This window comes from Abramis brama (genome assembly GCF_963993115.1).
Source record: "Abramis brama genome assembly, chromosome: 17".
In the NCBI taxonomy this organism is placed as follows: Eukaryota; Metazoa; Chordata; class Actinopteri; order Cypriniformes; family Leuciscidae; genus Abramis; species Abramis brama.
This window is the reverse complement of record NC_139979.1, coordinates 15,010,759-15,028,770: the sequence shown is the minus strand read 5'-3', so window position 1 is coordinate 15,028,770 and position 18,012 is coordinate 15,010,759. Positions and strand designations below refer to the sequence as shown.

General features: G+C 38.0%; 1 protein-coding gene across 1 annotated transcript in view; it reads left to right on the top strand.

Annotated features, from left to right (window-relative positions):
* Positions 1 to 1,298: 1,298 nt before the first annotated feature.
* The window catches only part of itga8 (integrin, alpha 8), an 81,576-nt gene continuing 64,862 nt past the window's right edge, over positions 1,299 to 18,012 (top strand). The window contains exons 1-8 of the mRNA XM_084088686.1: positions 1,299 to 1,654; positions 2,016 to 2,149; positions 9,329 to 9,429; positions 9,985 to 10,108; positions 13,262 to 13,323; positions 13,618 to 13,663; positions 16,201 to 16,326; positions 16,839 to 16,883. Coding sequence (XP_083944812.1) covers positions 1,479 to 1,654; positions 2,016 to 2,149; positions 9,329 to 9,429; positions 9,985 to 10,108; positions 13,262 to 13,323; positions 13,618 to 13,663; positions 16,201 to 16,326; positions 16,839 to 16,883 — 814 coding nt within the window. The 5' untranslated portion in view covers positions 1,299 to 1,478. The remainder of the gene's footprint in view (positions 1,655 to 2,015; positions 2,150 to 9,328; positions 9,430 to 9,984; positions 10,109 to 13,261; positions 13,324 to 13,617; positions 13,664 to 16,200; positions 16,327 to 16,838; positions 16,884 to 18,012) is intronic.

Below are 18,012 nucleotides of genomic sequence, written 5' to 3'. Positions count from 1 at the left end.
ATGTTCTTTTGGTTTGTGTACAAAAGCTTGTGTATAAAAAAAGTCACTATTGTATTATATTATCATAATTAACATGTAAAGCAATAATAATATCCACATGGTATGCACCCCATGGCAATTTCAAAAAGTGTTTTTGAGTGGTTTTCTAGAAAGTGTGAGATTGTTTACAGTTGGAACTTGGAACTGACTGTTTGGTGATCGCAGGATAGCCGGTGAAGGGGAATGACTTCATTTAGACAGGGTTAAAACTCTTGACACCCAGATGGAGAGCAGAAGCAGCCCGTGTCTTGCGCTCAGATGTGAACAGAGCACCTAAATTTAGATTTGCTCCAAGGAAACAGGTCAAGAACGATGCACGTTTGTAGATTCTCTTAAAAACACCCGCACCGTTTATTTTCCAAAGGTTATACTTATCGCGCGCTTCGTACAAAAGTTTAACTTTGGATAATTACCGTTCATTATTCGCAGCCAGTATTAAAATTGCGTAATTAAAAGCATCTGCAGTAAGTTTGACACAAATTGAAACCACTTTATACGAATAATATGGCAATATTAATGTTGATAAATTTTATTATAATTAAAAAGTCATTTTTTTAGAAATAATAATTGACATTACTATTATAAAATTCATAAAACTAGATTATTTTTATGTTATTGTAAAGCCAAAGATTATCAAATATATATATATATAGAGAGAGAGAGAGAGAGAGATGAGAATTTTATATATTTGATGCTGCATCAAAATAAGTCAGTTCTTTTGATAAATATATGAAGTAGCTTAATTATCTAACACTTTATTTTGATAGTCCACTTTAGACATTCTACTGTAAGTAACTTTGCAACTACATGTCAACTAATTGTCATTAGAGTATTAGTAGACTGGCTGCTTAATATCTGGGAACACTTTATTTTGATGTTCCCAACAAATATTCTACTGACTAGCCTATAAGTAGCCTAACTTGGCAACTGCATGTCAACTTATTCTCCTAACCCGAACCCTAACACCTAACCATAACCTAACAGTCTACTATACAGTCTACTAATACTCTGATGACAGTTAATTGACATGTAGTTTCAAAGTTACTTATAGTTAGTAGAATGTCTAAAGTGGAACCAATAATAATGTGTAAAACTAATAATATCACTATTAATAGTATTAGTAATAGAGGTCTTTTTTCATTTTTATTTGTCTAAATTGTGTGCAAATTCGTGTGTGTTTCCATAAAAGGAGTTGGCCGGATGCTGTGTGATGTGGTGCAGGAGTCCGGTCTCGTGCGCAGCTCATTATAATGTTTAGTACGCAGAGAGCTCGCGCAGACTGAGAAAGGCGCGCGGCTTGCATGAAGGCAGCAGACAAGACGCATGGAGCGCAGCACACACTCAACTTATGACAGCTGAGCACGGATATAACTTACATTCTCTCTGCACATCTTTATTTAAAACTTTTGGATTATATTTGAAGAAACTGGGTTGAAGCCATGCATCCGTGTTTATTCCGCGTGTTTTCTCGTGGGTTTTTGCTCACATTTTTAGTTTTTTGCGAAGTTGCTGCTTTTAATCTAGATTTAGAAAAGCCAACGGTTTACAATGGACCAGAAGGAAGTTATTTTGGATACTCACTGGACTTTTACCAGCCAACACAGGACAGAAACGCGTAAGTGGGATTAAAAAAAAAAGTGTTTGTTTGTTTATATATAAAATTTACAGGCTCCCAAAGAGAAGCATCTTCCAGTAGACTATATGTCGTATAACATAGTTTGGCTATGCCTACAATGTTCGTGAAATTTGCCACAGCTTGTATGAAAAACTTTCAGCACCACCATTATGGACCAATGAACTCAGGCGCCAGAAGTTGATAATGAAGGAAGCTACATTTAAATGGAAATGCTGAACTAAAATAGGCTACCTCACATTTGAATTACTTTTCTGGGGTTCATATTGTCACTTGTAAGTGTATTACTGTGATTCAGTATTAGGATGAGCTTGTGCGTAGATTTATGCATTTCTCTCTCCAGCATGTCGGTGCTGGTTGGGGCTCCTAAAGCGAACACCTCTCAGCCAGGGATTGTGGAGGGAGGAGCGGTGTACTACTGTCCCTGGCCGGCATCAGACCCAGACTCCTGCCGCCAGATCCCCTTTGATAAAGCAAGTAGGTACCCTCATGATTTATATCCCTTCAACTAATGCAAAATGACCATGAGCAGTTTCCATTTAAAACAGGTTGCCCCTTTGAGTTTTAACAATGTCTTCTTATGTGTCCTTTTATACATTCATTATAAACTCGTACATCTAAAATAATGTGCAAATAACCTAAAAACACATAGGTTACTACATGATATTGTTTCTGTATCGTATTTATTAACACATATTTTCTTTATTAAGCACCATCTTTAGAGTAGGCTTCATAAATTCCCGTTCCTATAATAAAAAGATCAAAAACCACATCCAAGAAAGAGTTAATTTCACCCCATATGGTTTGGTTTAAAATTTCAGGAGCGGAGTAATTACCAGAGAAAGGCGCGTAACTTTACCTCAGTGCGTAATCTGCCGTAATTTCGACGTCCATTGCGCGCGTCAATTCTTTAGGTGACCAACATTTTATCTTTACGTTTGAATTTCTTCGTTCATTATTTCCCGGTACTTTTGTGCTGTTTATTTAGTCTAATTCATTTAGTGAGGGAAAAGGTGTAACTTAGGTAGATGATGTCTGTCAGCAATTGTGCAATAGAGTCAAACTTGAAGTGCCAGAAAGGGAAAGATCGCTGTCACATTTAGATTGATTCTGTCATCTGTGACTGTGATGGAGATTCCAGGGGTGTTCATAATATTATTGGACTATTTTAAGTAACCATGGCTAGCTTGCCGGTAAATGCAGTCGTCGGTTTTGGACTCAGAAACGCGGCATGGACTTGAGACAGATTTGGATGCTGCGGAATGTGAGCGCTGATGTGTTGTTTTTCAAAGCATTCTCTTGAGGGGGATTTGATGGCAGTATTTGTGTGCTGTTGCTGGTTCTAACATGGGCTCTTATCAGAATAGGCTATGACCTCCTAAATAAAGTTAAAGAACCACAAGACCAGTGCGGTCCGATTCTCAAACGAATGACTCGTATATGAGTCGGTTCAATCTAATAGTGACTAAAGAACATGCAATGCGAACAATATAGTCCTATTCCCAAACAAATGAATCAAATGAGCCGGTTCTTTTTAGTGAATCAAAAACATGCAATGCAGAGTGTGAATATGAATCACTCTTTATAAACCGGTTATTTTTATTGGATTATATAAAAATCTATAATTCTTCTTCTTCAAAAAAAAAAAAAAAACCCTTTAGGAATCCGAATCTACTGTCTTCTGTATGTTTAGCATTCACATTTAATTAGACAATCCGGAATATCTACAAAAATGAAATTGATGTTTGAATAGATTTACATAGTTTTGGAATAACTGATACTGAAATTGCTTTTTAGATTTTTTATTTGATTATTAGTGTTTGATTATTTATTACTATTTTATTATTTTTTTGTCAACGTTTTTTTTTTTTTTTTTTTTTTTTTTGACGTTTGTAGAGAATGCCACAGGGAAGCACATAGATCAGGTACTGAAATGTGTATGCTTGTGTGGTCCTGGTAAACCCTACGTAATGGGGACAAAGGCTACATTCAGACTGCTGGTATCCGATATAGGTCAGATGTTTTGCAATACATACAGTCGGCATCTAGTCATAGTTGGGGGCGTGGCGAGGGTGGAGTCGGCGTGGGGGAAAACACTGCGAACATCGTGTGTATTTGAATGACAAAAATGTGGTATTGAGTCATTGACCCCTGCCGACCGGCAACGGTACATTGTAAAATTAACTGCAATAGGCTATGATAGCCCTTAAAAACTGGGTCAATGACCCAACCAAATGGCCGGAGGTGTCGTTTCCAGACATATTTTGTTATCTGGTTGAATCTCCAAGACATCGCGGCAGCTGTAGCGGTAACATTAGCCTATAACTCAATCAACTTATGTTGCATACTATAACTCCATAAAACCTTGTCACTTACCAATTGTACGCATGCTTCACTCCAAACTATTAATCCTTTTGTAAAACGGTGATCAGTAGTATGAAGTTGCCGAGGGACTGTGCTGACAGTTATCCCTGAAGTCCTCTAACTCACAGACTGCAGTCTACTCCATAGGTTCACGGTTCAGCCTTCAGCTGATAACGCTAATGTGAATGAGACATCCCTTATGAAAAACAACTATAGGAATCTTGTAGTATTTTGGGACAAAATATTATAGTAATCCTATAGGAATATAGTATTTTGGGACATACTATAGGAAGTACTATAGAGGTATTACAGAACATCACATAAGTATTATACACTACTATAGAAATCTTATAGGATTACTATAGTTCTTTTTCGTAAGGGATGTAGACAAAACTAGCCCACCACTGCCTAATACGAGTTTAACACCCACTACTATATCACATAGGGATCTACTCGCACAGTAATCTAAAAAAAGAAAGCTCAAAAGCCATTTTGTCCTCCTTTCCGGTTCTGTGTGTTTATTAGGAAGGATGTAGAACTTCAATTCATAATTTGTTTGTTTATTGGCGGTACAGAAAACGACACAGCAGCTCCCATGTGCTAAATTCACATCACGTGACGGGGCGTTCCCGGGGGCGTTCCCAGACCAACCATCTGTATCTATGCGACCTCAATCTGAACAGTCATATCGGAATTCATGCGACATTTACGTCACTCTAGATCCATGTTCGTCACAAGAGTTACTTCAAAGATTTTACATACCCAATGTTATCAAGATCAGTTGGTAAAGGTAGTCAGTGGAAGGACAGTGATGTGTCAAAAGTCAGAACTCATAAGTATTACAGTGACAGCTCTATATACAAGCAAAACATGAGGGTTCGTATCATAGATGTTTAAAAACTCTGCTCTTTTTTAGTATCATCGTCTTTGTTTTTTATATTACCTGCACATAAATTCGCTGGCTTCAGCGCCAGATCACGCTATAAATAAACACTTAATCGCTTACTTTAATGTCCTCGTGTTTACTTCCGTATGACAGCGTGCTGCGTGTCGTCTTTTTATCGTTCTTTTGCGCATGCGGGTCACTCTAGGATCATGATCTGTTTGCAATGAAGTCTGATATTGGCCACATTTAAAACAACAATGGCTACGTTCAGACTGTCAGTCCAAATCCGTTTTTTGTGCATATCCGATTAAAATCCGATCAGATGTGTGAGCAAGATCAGAGCAAGTGTGAAGGGTGAAAAATCTCTTGAAATGCGATTTTTACAAATCCGTTTCGAGCTACATTCACATTGATTTGAAATCCTATTCAAATCGCATTTCTGGAAATCAGTTTCAGTCTAACCGCTCTGATCAGATTTTGCGTGGTTTATTTAACTTTCTCAAGCCAGACGATGTTATAGGAAAAATGCTGAAAGTCACTGCAGAAACAAGGTTGTGTTACACAGTGCCGGACGAGCAGAAAATAACAATATAACGGAGACATGTTTTGAAACCGGCAGAGACAACCACGTGGAATAAAGCCGCTCATAACAGCCTCCTACGTTTCTGTGTCTGGCTTGTTGTTTTTGGTGTAGTCCTACCAAACGCAATGCCATTGGCATAGAAACCACGGCAGATATTCCAGAAAACGAAAGAGCGCCATGGACACACAAACAGTTGCGATAAATATCAATATCCGCAATATCCGAAAAACTTTTTTGACATTTTTTGGTTCCCATGAGGAAAACTGCTTAAAAATCATGTTGAAAATGTAAAAATGCAGAAAGTTTTCTGTGATGGGTAGGTTTAGATGTGGGGTTAGTGTAAGGGGATAGAATATACAGTTTGTACAGTATAAAAACCATTATGTCTATGGAAAGTCCCCATTAAACATGTAAACCCAACGTGTGTGTGTCTGTGGGTGTTATACGCATCAGTAAGGATTTGACATTCAAATGGATTGTCTGTTGGAGATGAAAGCAGTGGCACTCTGGTTCAAGATGGTTGGTTTTAGGAGCCTGATGTTGATGAGGTGAGAGAGGCAGAGAGAGATAGAGCTGTGAACACAAGGGAAATAAGGGAAGAAATCAGAACCTGTCAAGGGAGGGCAAAAGCGCTGTGTTCTTTGTTAGTGTCTGAGAAAAAAAGTGTCATGCATTTCCAGCATCTACTCAGAACATCTTCTCAGAACACACACGTTTCCAGATTCATTAGTCACGTTTTTTTTTAACACACTTGACCTCTGATCCTGTGCACTCTTCCCACTGTGGCCCTTAGAGCTCTCCATGGGGGGCATGGCTTGTGTTTGTGCGACTGACGTTTCTGATGACAGTCTGTGTGTGTGTGTGACTAATGCAGTCCTGACTGAGAAGAGTAAATTCATCAGATACACCAGATAGGGTCATCTACCACTGGACCGTGTCTTGAAAGTTTTCACACAATTCTCACACACACACACAACTTCATAGTTACATGTCCAGGTGTTCCAGAGGTCTTACACCAATAACATTTTACATATTTGAGGTCAATTGTAGTATTACATTTGCAGTATTGGAGACAAGTGAATATGTAAGTTATGACTGTCTGATTAGCAGCACAGGTCACTTACGTTTACAAAGATCACAGTTTTTATTATTATAGGAGCTTTCATTCATAACAGCAGGAATCATTTACATCAAATATATATCAATGCATAAAATCAAAAGAAAAATGACAAGCATGTGTTTTGGACCCAAAAATGAAACAGATGTTTTAAAGCACCAAATGATGCCCTGCTGTGTTTTTATATTGTCAGTCTGGCCTTGCATTTTAGCGCAGTGTGTGACACCAGAACATGTGTTCATTTAAAAAGGATGTCCTGTTTTTTCTGGCCTGTTTTATACTTTTGATTTTGAAAAGTATCATTTATGTTTATGAATTGGAAATAGTACTGCATTAGCATGTCTGTATTAAGAATTTGTGCATGTTTGTCTATACTGTTATTTTGTTAATCCAGTCTGCTGATCTCCATCAGCAACAACAACTTCCTACAGCACGATCACATTGCACTTATAGGTGTGCAAAACATAATATAAACACATAATTTTTTGCTAACCTTTCACATAATAACAAGAAAAGAAAAATTTGGCTTGAGGACATGCTGCATAGAAAATTGTAGTGATGCTTTTCCTGTGCAAAAGTCCCAGCTGTCATGCTAAAGTGTTGATTTGTGGTTGCTAGGGTATTGCTATGTGGTTTCTAAGGTGTTCTTGGTGGTACTAGGACTTTGCTATGGTGCTACTAAGGTGTTCTTGGTGGTACAAGGGTGTTTAAGGAGGTTCCCAGGGTATGTTTGCTATGTGGTTACTATATTGTTGTTGATTGTTGCTATGGCATGCTGTGCAGGTAATAATGTGTTCTGGATTGTTGCTAGACCATTGCTATGCTGTTTCTTGGGTATTTTGCTGGTTGCTAAGGTGTTTCTGTGCAGTTTGGCTATCCCAAGTCATAAAAAAGTGTACACCCAAGTCTTAGATATGACTCAAGTCTACAGAATTGTATCGGCAGGTGAATATTGTAAATCAAATTCTTTAGAAAAGAAGTAGCAGAGCTTTGTATGATGCGTTGACGTAATTTCCACTGAAACAGGAACCTAAGGCGGGACATATTTAATGGCTCCTCCCCCTTTTCAAATAGCCAATAGCGTTTAGTTTACCTCACAGACAGCAATCCGTACTTGACAGCACCATGGAAGCGAATCCGAGCTCTGATGATACGTTGGATACAATAGCAGAGGTGTGAATAAATTCTAGCCATTTCATTCTTTACCAACCTGCAGTTGGAAAACGGAATAAAACTTGAGCGTTTGAGCAAACAAACACACATCTCCAACCCATATTGCTCCGTGACGTGTCAACGGTAGTGATGTCCGGTTTGTGAACGAACCGTTCTTTTGAACCGGTTCTTTTTAGTGAACCGATCGAACCAGTTCACCAAATCGAACTGAATTGTTCAAAACAGTTTGCGTCATGAGTCAGCGCTGATCCACAGTTTTCTAAATTTAAACGCTTTCGGACGTGCCCTGACAGTCACTCCGACTCGAAATAAACCAATATGTTACTCCAGTAACTCCGACAGTTCACTGAACTGAGACAAGTTGTGCTGAGAGAACTGATGAGCACGAGCAGCTGATACTGAGTATGCGTGTACTACCGACCGTACAGTCAGGTACAGCCACGTGGCCCAGGTGGTATTTATAGCATAGGGGGCGGGACGCTTTAGATTCTAGAGAGCATTTGATTGGACAGAAGCTGAAGTCTGCGGTGATGTCATAAAAATCTGTGATCCATTTTAGCGGAAGTGAGAGACTGTAAGTTTTGAATGCTTATATCTCCTAAATGCAAATGTTGTCATTGTTTTGGAACACACCAGCTTATTCATAACCTTAAGGCTAACATATTCATACTAAGAGCTAAAAAACTTACATTTTTATTTCAGTGGGCCTTTAAGATATTATACACATTCATAAAACAAACAGTGAGAAACAAGTTATTCATCCCAAACTTTAATAATTTAAGAGTGGTCAGATCAGCGGAATTTCACATAAATCCGAATCCGATTCCAAAAATGGTTCACTGCCAACCTTTCAAACCAAGCAGCTTTCTGTTGGTCAACCCAGTTAATTCACTTGACCAAATTCCTAATCACATTGATTCCTATTGAAATGACTCAATTTAAGTCACTGAATAACTCTAAATGCGACTGCACCTTTATAAATTTGTCAATTATAGTATCCACAATATTAATGGTGATGCTCACCAAGCACCCTTAAAGAAAGAGATATGTAGAGAGAAAATTACTTACAAATATTGCAAAATCTTATTACTCAAGCTAAAGTATAAGATTTACATTTAGCTTGAAGAAAAAGGCCCATAGTAAAGGCCTGAGAGATGACGAGAAGAAAGCAGAGAAGTATTAAAGTTGATGTGTTTTTATGAGGTGTAGACTGTACCTTATAGAGCTCTAAACAGGCCCAGCTGTAGCGGGATCTTTTCTGGATCGCACAGAACCCCTGTAGATACAGATCCACAGAATCATGTGCATGTGTGTACACCCCCTGTAGATTTGCCTTCACATAAACAAACACTCGGTCTCATTTGAAGCCAGGCTAATTTGCTGTTTCATGGCTCATATTTTTCGAAAGTGAGTATATTGGTACAAGTGCTTGCAATGTCTTACTCAGCTGCCTGATGTTTTCTGTTTATTATATAATGAAGTCCCTCTCTCTGTTTTTCGTTGACTTTCATTCTTCCTCTCTCTTTTGTCCAGATAACAGGATGATTAAAGTGAATGGGACACGGGAGCCGCTTGAATTTAAATCCTATCAGTGGTTTGGAGCCACAGTCAGGACCCACAAAGGCAAAGTGGTGGTAAGTGATGCTCAGGAACCTAACCCATTTAAAGACCATTTGCAGTCATCCTCATGCTGGACGAATCCGTGCATTCATGGATGTGGTTGGAATATAGCTGCCCATCAATGGGGTTAATGTTATTTAATAGCACTGCATTAGTGTTTCATTCATGAATGCATGGGTGCCAGAATCAGAGTTTCATTCATGAATGCATAGGAATGTTATTTTGTGGAAATGTTTTGATAGGCAATGTGGCTCTGTCCCGTTACTGAGGGGGTTTTGGAAAATGTTGATTTGAGGTTGACCATGCGAGGTGGAGAACTGCTGATGTTTGAAAGAAATAGGCCAGAGTTTTTGCATGAGGGGAGGCACTGTGCCCAAATGTGACTATTGTTCTCCAAACGTTCAAATACTGAAACATTTAACTCTTTAAAATGCTTTTATTCAGAAAATTACACAAGACTGACTCTTTTTTTTCTATCTCCAGCTCAGTCCTAAGGAACATCTTTACGTTCGACCTACATCTATCAGGGCTGTTATTTACAGTAACATGGTGCTTGTGTGTTTCTGTAGGCCTGTGCTCCCCTCTATCACTGGAGGACAGTGAAGGTCAGCAGTGAGATGGATCCAGTGGGAACCTGTTATGTGGCTGTGCAAAACTTCAGTGCCTATGCTGAGTATTCACCTTGTAGAACCAGTGAGTATTTTTCTCACACACACACACAAAGAGAAGCAAACAATGACACAGAACCAGTGAACGTGCAATTAACTTAAACTAGTTGCACATTTAAAAGTGTGTTTTTTTAAGCTTTACTAAAGTTTAGATCAGTTTGTTTAGAGCAGAAACACATTCCCATCATGCTTTGCGGTAGGGATGCACCACCAAGTCCAATAGTTCTGTTATTACAGTAGTCGACTTGTTGGGTCTGGGTCTACTAATTATGCTTCTGTGCTTGTTCAATAACAATAAGGTGAAATGTCCTGTTCATATTTGTGTTCCAGTGTAGTGTGCATGTTTAAAAGTTTGGGATCTGTCTTTTTTCTTTTTGGGTTCGAAAGAAATTAATACATTGATTAATTTGAACAAAAGTGACATTTCAAACAAAAGTCTATTTCAAATAAATGCTGTTCTTTGAATTTTCTATTCATTAAAGAATTCTGAAAAAAATAATTAACCAGCACAACTGGTTTCAACAATGATAATAAGAAATGTTTCTTGAGCAGCATATCAGAATGAAATGCTGAAAATTCAGCTTTGTCATCACAGGAATAAATTTCACTTTAAAATATATTAAAATAAAGAACAGTTATTTTAAATTGTAGTAATATTTCACAGTATTACTGGTTTTACTGTATTATTGGTCAAATAAATGAAGCCTTGTTGAGCTTTGATACATCTGACTGACCCTAAACTTAGGTAGAGTAGTTGCATAACAGTTTTGTATAGTAAACTGTAATGGTCAATTATATTTGGAATTATTTAGGACTTAAAATAGCATGAACCCAGAATACTTTTTCACAAACTACATTATAAGCGTACCGTGCTGGTGCTGCGGACATCTGAGATGGTCTGGGTTCATTTAGCGTATTCATATACAGTACAAGCCAAAATTCTTGCATACCACCCTGAAATGAATCAAGTGCTGCCCAAAGGCTGACAGAAACTATAAGCCAGTGGAACATGACTGCTTTTGGCATTGTTCATTGCAACGCAAATAGCATGAACCTGTGGAATGAAGATATACTGTACATGCTTTTGTTTCTTACCTGCGTCTTCCTCAGCTGCACAGATAATGCAGTGCTGGACTTACCAGAAACAGCACCAAGAGTACTGAGTGTTTTGACTGATTTAAGGCCCGGGTATACTTTATTTTCCACGTTCCGCTCTGTCTCGCGCACAGTTGAGCGCGTAAGCCTTTCAAAGTATACTCCTTTGGCCGCAAAAATTGGACGTTCGCAGACCCTCCTGATGATGGAAATTACATCACACAGGACAGTGTGCGGAACGCAGACAGCCGAAGTATACTTTACTGTAACATATAGTTACATATAACTAGCCGATTCGTTTTCTGGATGACTAGCCGACTAGTAAAAATGAGTAGTTGTGCCAGCCCTGATTTTCACACAGAATAACAGATGCATCTGCTGCTTCTCGGTCTGTGCCCGTTCCTGCCCATTTGTGCCAGTTGGCATGGCAATCATATGCCCTGCTGTAAACAGAACTCAAAGGGGAAACTCACATGTTTGTTTTGATGTAATTTCCTGCTTATTTCCTGTACTTTGAGGTCTCATTCACCATTAAGGGTAGTTGATAAATTTACTTTGATTTTTTTGCCGTCACATCAGATACACACTTTTTTTTTATTTACACACTCACACTGAAACAGTCTGTATTAACAGTTAGTGTAGAGTGAAGTGGTATATTAATAATGATAACTGTGCCTCATCTGTTCAGAGGGAAAGTTATTGTATGGCATATGAGGCTGTAATGACTGTGAATTACTCTCTGTAATGATCTCTGTAATAACTCTTTGTCAAACATTTTCAAGTGCCAGCTGTCTCCCTGGCAGGTCAGCTGGGAGTCCTTGCCAAGGCGCAGGGCAGGGACGCTCTGCGTTGATATTATCCAGCTTGTGTTTGCTGTGGACTAGACACACTCATGCATGTGGACACACACACATTTGTAAAGACAGTAGTGTTGAGTAAGTGAAATACTAGGCAAAGTCTGGCGGAGGAGTGAAAGAAGAGAAACAGAGATAGAATTAGAGAGAGAGTTTATTGTATTCCAGAGAACATGCTGTGGTTGGGATTTGGAAGTGATGTTATGCCTCATTAACTCACCCCACCTACTGTACAACATATTATATCAACACACACAGGACATAACTTACTGTGCATAATTTCTCAGCATGTTCCTGGATCAACACCCTTTTTTTTTTTTTAGTCTGGAAAAACATTTCTATCCTCCAATCAGATTTTAGGGTTAGACTCATTCTTATCAATCAATCGTCTTCCTCTGATTTTAGATAGAGGTTGGTCATTGTAACAAGGTTCAAGATGTAAGGAAGGAAGAGGACAGGGTCGGCTTACGGAGACTGTGTGTTTTATTGTCGTTTTCAAAAGATCAAAACAAAGCTGCGCTGAAACATAAAACTCAGTCCACCAAAATCAACGATCACTTTTCCTCCTGCAGCTTTCTCAGGGCTTCCGAGCTCACACACACACGCGCGCGCACACGAGTCCTCCGTTGGTCTCTCTCATCTCTGGTCTCGTTTCCCGGTGGCTTTTATCCGGTCTCTCCACGCCACTTACTGAAACAAGACACAGGTGTTTGTCATTCACACTTAACTCTCTCACCCTCCGCATATGTGTTTGTCATTCACACTTAACTCTCTCACCCTCCGCATATCTCCCGGCTTTCTCTCCTGTTGCCGACTTCACTAAACCACGCCTCCCACACCACAGTCATGGTTGGGATTGAGATTAATCGTAGGCTTAGGACCATAGTTGCCACTTCATTTTATGAAGAAATTGGGACAATTTGGAAGATTTGTCCAGATGTGTGAATTGTGATGTTAAGAAATGGCAGTGGCTTAGCTCATGAATATGAATTACATATGCTTAATTACTGAATATATTGGAAAAAAATTCAATACATTAAAATTTAGACCTCATATTTACATTAATTTCATTCAAGAATAATATGAAGTGTGAACTTGTGAGCATTTCATTGCATAACTTCATCCATTTAAATAAATACTTTACATATTTGTCTTGGAAGTGCTGAAACTTTATGTACTCAGGCATATCTTAATGACTTGTTTTACTGAGGTTGCTCTGATCTTTGTAGATAACCCGGACCCCGAGGGCCAGGGCTTCTGCCAGGCGGGCTTCAGTGTTGATTTCACTAAGGTAACAAATCTCCCTCCTTAACCATGTCAGTGTATTTCATCTTTATGGTCACTTCCTATGTGACATGATGTGACAAAAAAAATAAAAAATGACATTCATATCACTTTGACCCTTCATCCAATCAGGAAGAGGGCTGATTCCTTTATGTTCATGCCTTATTTCTTTAATCTCTATTACTCGCTCTTGTGTGTTACATTTATAGCACCCATCACTGTTGTAAGTCTCTTATAAGACTGCTGCACAAGCAAACACACATTTCTACCTCCTCATTTCTTCCGTCTCTCCTTCTTTCAGGAAGGGACTCTGGTTGTGGGAGGACCAGGGAGTTTCTACTGGCAAGGTAACACACTTCTCCTTATTATTTTCTCTTTTCCATCATTCCATCCTTTTACAGAGTCTCTCTGAGTGAGATTTGCAGACACAAGTCTCTCATATCCCAAACTCACAGTCTCAAAGGAGCCCAAGAATCTTAGCTCCGTCCAACAAACCGACCAGGCTGACCCTTCCTCCACCGCCAGAGCAAAATAACAGACACTAAGACAGATGACACGTCACCTCCCATGAGCCCTGTTAGCAAAATTATCAGGGATTATCTCAGTGTGTTAGCGCTACCATTGCGGAGTCTGTTCAGCCAATCAGAGCTCTGCGTTCCTCAGTGAAGTGTTCTGTCACAGTTCACTCATCACAGATGGGTCAGTGATGGCGGTAATATAGCGGTTGTGATAATAGAAGACTGGTCGAGGTCAATGAGCTGCTCTTTTTGGTCAGTGGCTTTAGTGTTGGCTCACAGTTAGAGCTGTAATCATCGCTTTTAAGCTCCAGTGACTGCAGGGTAATGAATGCCTGCACTTTCTCACTTTTATACATTCTGCTCAATTAACAATAAAGTACATTTGATAAGAATGCAGAGATCTGTACACCTGCATTTGTTTAGCAATGTTTATGTTAGGGATTGATTCTCTTGGGAACTCATCTGGCTGATGAGTTGAGTGTATTCAATATATACTTAAAGCTTTATTAATACATTGAATGTGAATTTTGAAAATGACTTTTGAAAAAATATTGCATAAAATTATTATTTAATTTCTGTATTTTTAAACACTTTAAATCAATAAAATCCTAAAGTCTGGACATTTCTATAATGGAAATATGTTTTGTTCCACTCTAATACTAATAATTAACAGTCTCTCTTAGTGCAATTATAATTTTATCAATTATTGTTACAGTCAGTTACTTTTTATCTCTTAATCCTGAATGACTGAATAAGTTATAGAAATGATGTGTCAAATCCAAAATATGTGGGAGAGCTTATGTATTGCTTGTAGAGAGAGCAAAAAAATCTCAAGTTTTCACTTCTTAAAAATCTAAATAAAAAAAAAAAAAAATAAATAAAAATTTGTGGAATGAATGTTTGGCTCTAACTAAATGAGGCACAGTTAAATATTGTGTGGCCGGATGTATATGTGATTGTTTGTGTCTGAATTTGGATCACTATGCTAGATGTTGATTGTTGTGTAATTGCAGTCGTATGTTAAGATATGAAAACATATGAGCTCAATCTTTAGACCCCCCACAGACTGTACTCAGAGTTACAGTTCTTAATAAATACTGATAATACTGGGTTCCATATCACGTCTTACAACTTCTGTTGGTTTTTGATTGTAATGGAGAGACAGATGACTAGAGATCGGACATTATTTCTCTCTCTCTCTCTCTCTCTCTCTCATATACTTCATACTGTGGACAAATACTAATGCATTATAAGTTATGACCTGCCACTCGCTTTCTCTCCTCTCCTCTATTCCCACGCTCAGTCCATCTTAACCTTTGCCTTTTTTTTTTTTTGAGGAAAGACAACAAATTGAGAGGAGAAAAAGTACCACATGTTGTGTCAGGTATCCACATAACAAATGCAAGTTAATAGAGACACATGCACACACAGCTAAACACACACATTAAGAGAGATTAATGGTTAGGGTTCATGTCATACTGTAGCCTGGTAGTAAATGAGAGTAATGTGTGTATGGAACTTGAACAACAAAAAGAGAGAAAATATCTCTAAAAAACTCTCTCTCTCTCTCTCTCTCTCTCTCGCTTTATTCACCATGTCAAATCTTAATTTGTGAGGCGAACTTACTCCTGTGTTTTTTTCCTCAGAGCTTGTGTAATGGCCCTGTAGATGGTTGCAGATTGACAAATATGAATGTTGTTAAAGCATTACAGCGAGGTTTTGACACAATTTGGGAGATATATTGTTTTAATTTTTGTCTTTCTGCCATCCTGGAACCAAAACATCAATTATTGTGTCATTCTACAAAAGCACTGGTATTTCCACTTGAAAAATCTTTCAAATATAAAACGTAGCAAACATATATAATATCTATTGTGCTATAAAAAAATATATATATTTTTTTTTATTCAATTCAAGGTCACACTAATTAATCTTAGAATTTAAAAACAAATTAGGACAATATTACAAAAACAAACAGCTATAATTATTAATCTTAATATGATTGTATAATTATTGTAGTTGAATGTGATAATTAACTATGAATAACTTAAAAATATTTTTTTCTTATATATTTAAAAAAAAAAAATGGTGTGAAATGAGAAACACCAGATCTTTTCAATTGAAAGAATGTCACATGTAGAAACTCATGACCATTAGCCTATAAGTTTATTTAATTAAAATTAATTTTATGAAATATTGCAGTAACATTATTGACATTAAAGGACAAATGTTTTTTTAGCATTTATTTTTAGTATGTCCAAGACTATATTTTACCAAAAAATCTTTATTGCTTCTTTTATTCCTATTTTTTTTTGTTAACACACACTCACTGTGTAACTAATATAAATGTGTATTTGTGTGTTCAGGTCAAGTGATCACTGCAGGAGTTGCAGAGATATTGAATGGCTATTCCCTGAAAAATATCCTGCGCAAAGTTCAGGGAGAGAAGCAGACTGTGGCCGCATCAGACGCATATGATGACAGTTACCTAGGTAAGAGACGTGTCTATGTGTTTGCCTTTGAAAGGTAAAGATGCTTTATGGGACACCAGCGATTTGCTTGAGGCCCTGTTTATGGGTCAGGGGAACCGGCCCTCAGTCAATTTAATAAACACGCGTGCACATGAACACACACAAGCTTTTTTTGTGGATGTTGAGGTAACCTTGACCCTCTGTCCCATAGCTCAGTTTGGTGCTGAGTTTGTGCCTTCTGATAACATTTACATCTGGAACTGCAGACGTCAATACACACACACACACACACACACACAAATTCCTTAAATACACACTTCAAAATCCTATGAGCATTTTCCCTCATGTATTGTAAGTAATCATCATCACAGCTGGAATGTCACGATAAATGTGCAATCAATAATAAAATGAAGATAAAGATAACATGAGTAAACAATTTTTAAACTGACCCACTTTGGTTTGCAGCATCAACTGTTTCTCTCAGTGTAGTGTCTCTGGTTTTCTTATGCTCTCTCTCTCTCTGTGTCTGTTAGGGTACTCTGTAGCGGTTGGAGAGTTCACAGGTGATTCTGAACAAGGTGAGAACTTCTTAAAAGGACATAATATGCTTTTTTACACATTCTATAATATGTAATGTTACTGTTTGAGCATGAAAAAGTCTGCAAAGTTAAAAGCACAAAGTCTAAATGGAGTTATTCTCTATATCAGTAAGCAAGCACTGTTTCTGAACTCTCTGAAACATTTATTTTGGGAATGTGAAATTCGTGGTTATGGTAAGGGGCATGACATTTTTGAATCACGCTCAAAAAAGTTGACCAATCACAACACACTGGTCCTGCTGACCAGTCAGAGCAGATTTCGCTTTTCAGAAGAAGGGGCTTGATAAAGAGCAACTAAGAGAGGGAAGACACCCAAAAAAGAAAATTCTGTCATTGTTAACTTCATGTCATTCTAAACCTATATGACTTACTTTGAATAAAAAATATCCCATTGGGTTTTTGTTTTTCATACAATAAAAAGTGTTGTTTTGGACCCCATTGACTTTCATTGTGTGGACAAAATTCTTCAAAATATCATCTTTCGTCAGTTTGTCACATAACGTAATGCTTGGGTTGAGTAGCAGACCGCTATCTCAGACACATAAACAAACTTTTGCATATTTTGTAGAGTTTCTGTATGAATACAAGTGTATGAGCAAGAGAGAGAACTCTGTCTGTGTGTGGTTGTTGTGTGGATTTGTTGCTTGCTGAGCTTTGATCGGACCCTTCAGCCTCAGACCATAATTACAGAGCCCTCACAGGATTCTATCCCTGACATGCCACCCAGTGACAAACAGCCTGTCTGCAGTCTGTCATTCCTCCCTAACACACACATGTGTGCACCCACATCGACTCACAAGCAATCATTAGCATACCTATCCATCAGACAGTACCATTCTGCAAAACCCTGCATCTTATTTACTAACCGCCCACAATTCAGCTTAAGGCGAGACACTACAGGTAAAAACACTGTAGTGAGATTTTTGGCTTTTTTGGCTTTTTATAAAGTGTTTTTTCAGATTGGTGGAAAGAAAACATCCAAAATACACTTTGAAGTGTATCGTTTATAGCACTTTATTTATTTGCGTCTGTAGATTGCAATTACAGTACATATCTTTAAAGGCCATTTTCTCGAAATGAGTTTTTTCTCCTGAACTTAGACAGAAAT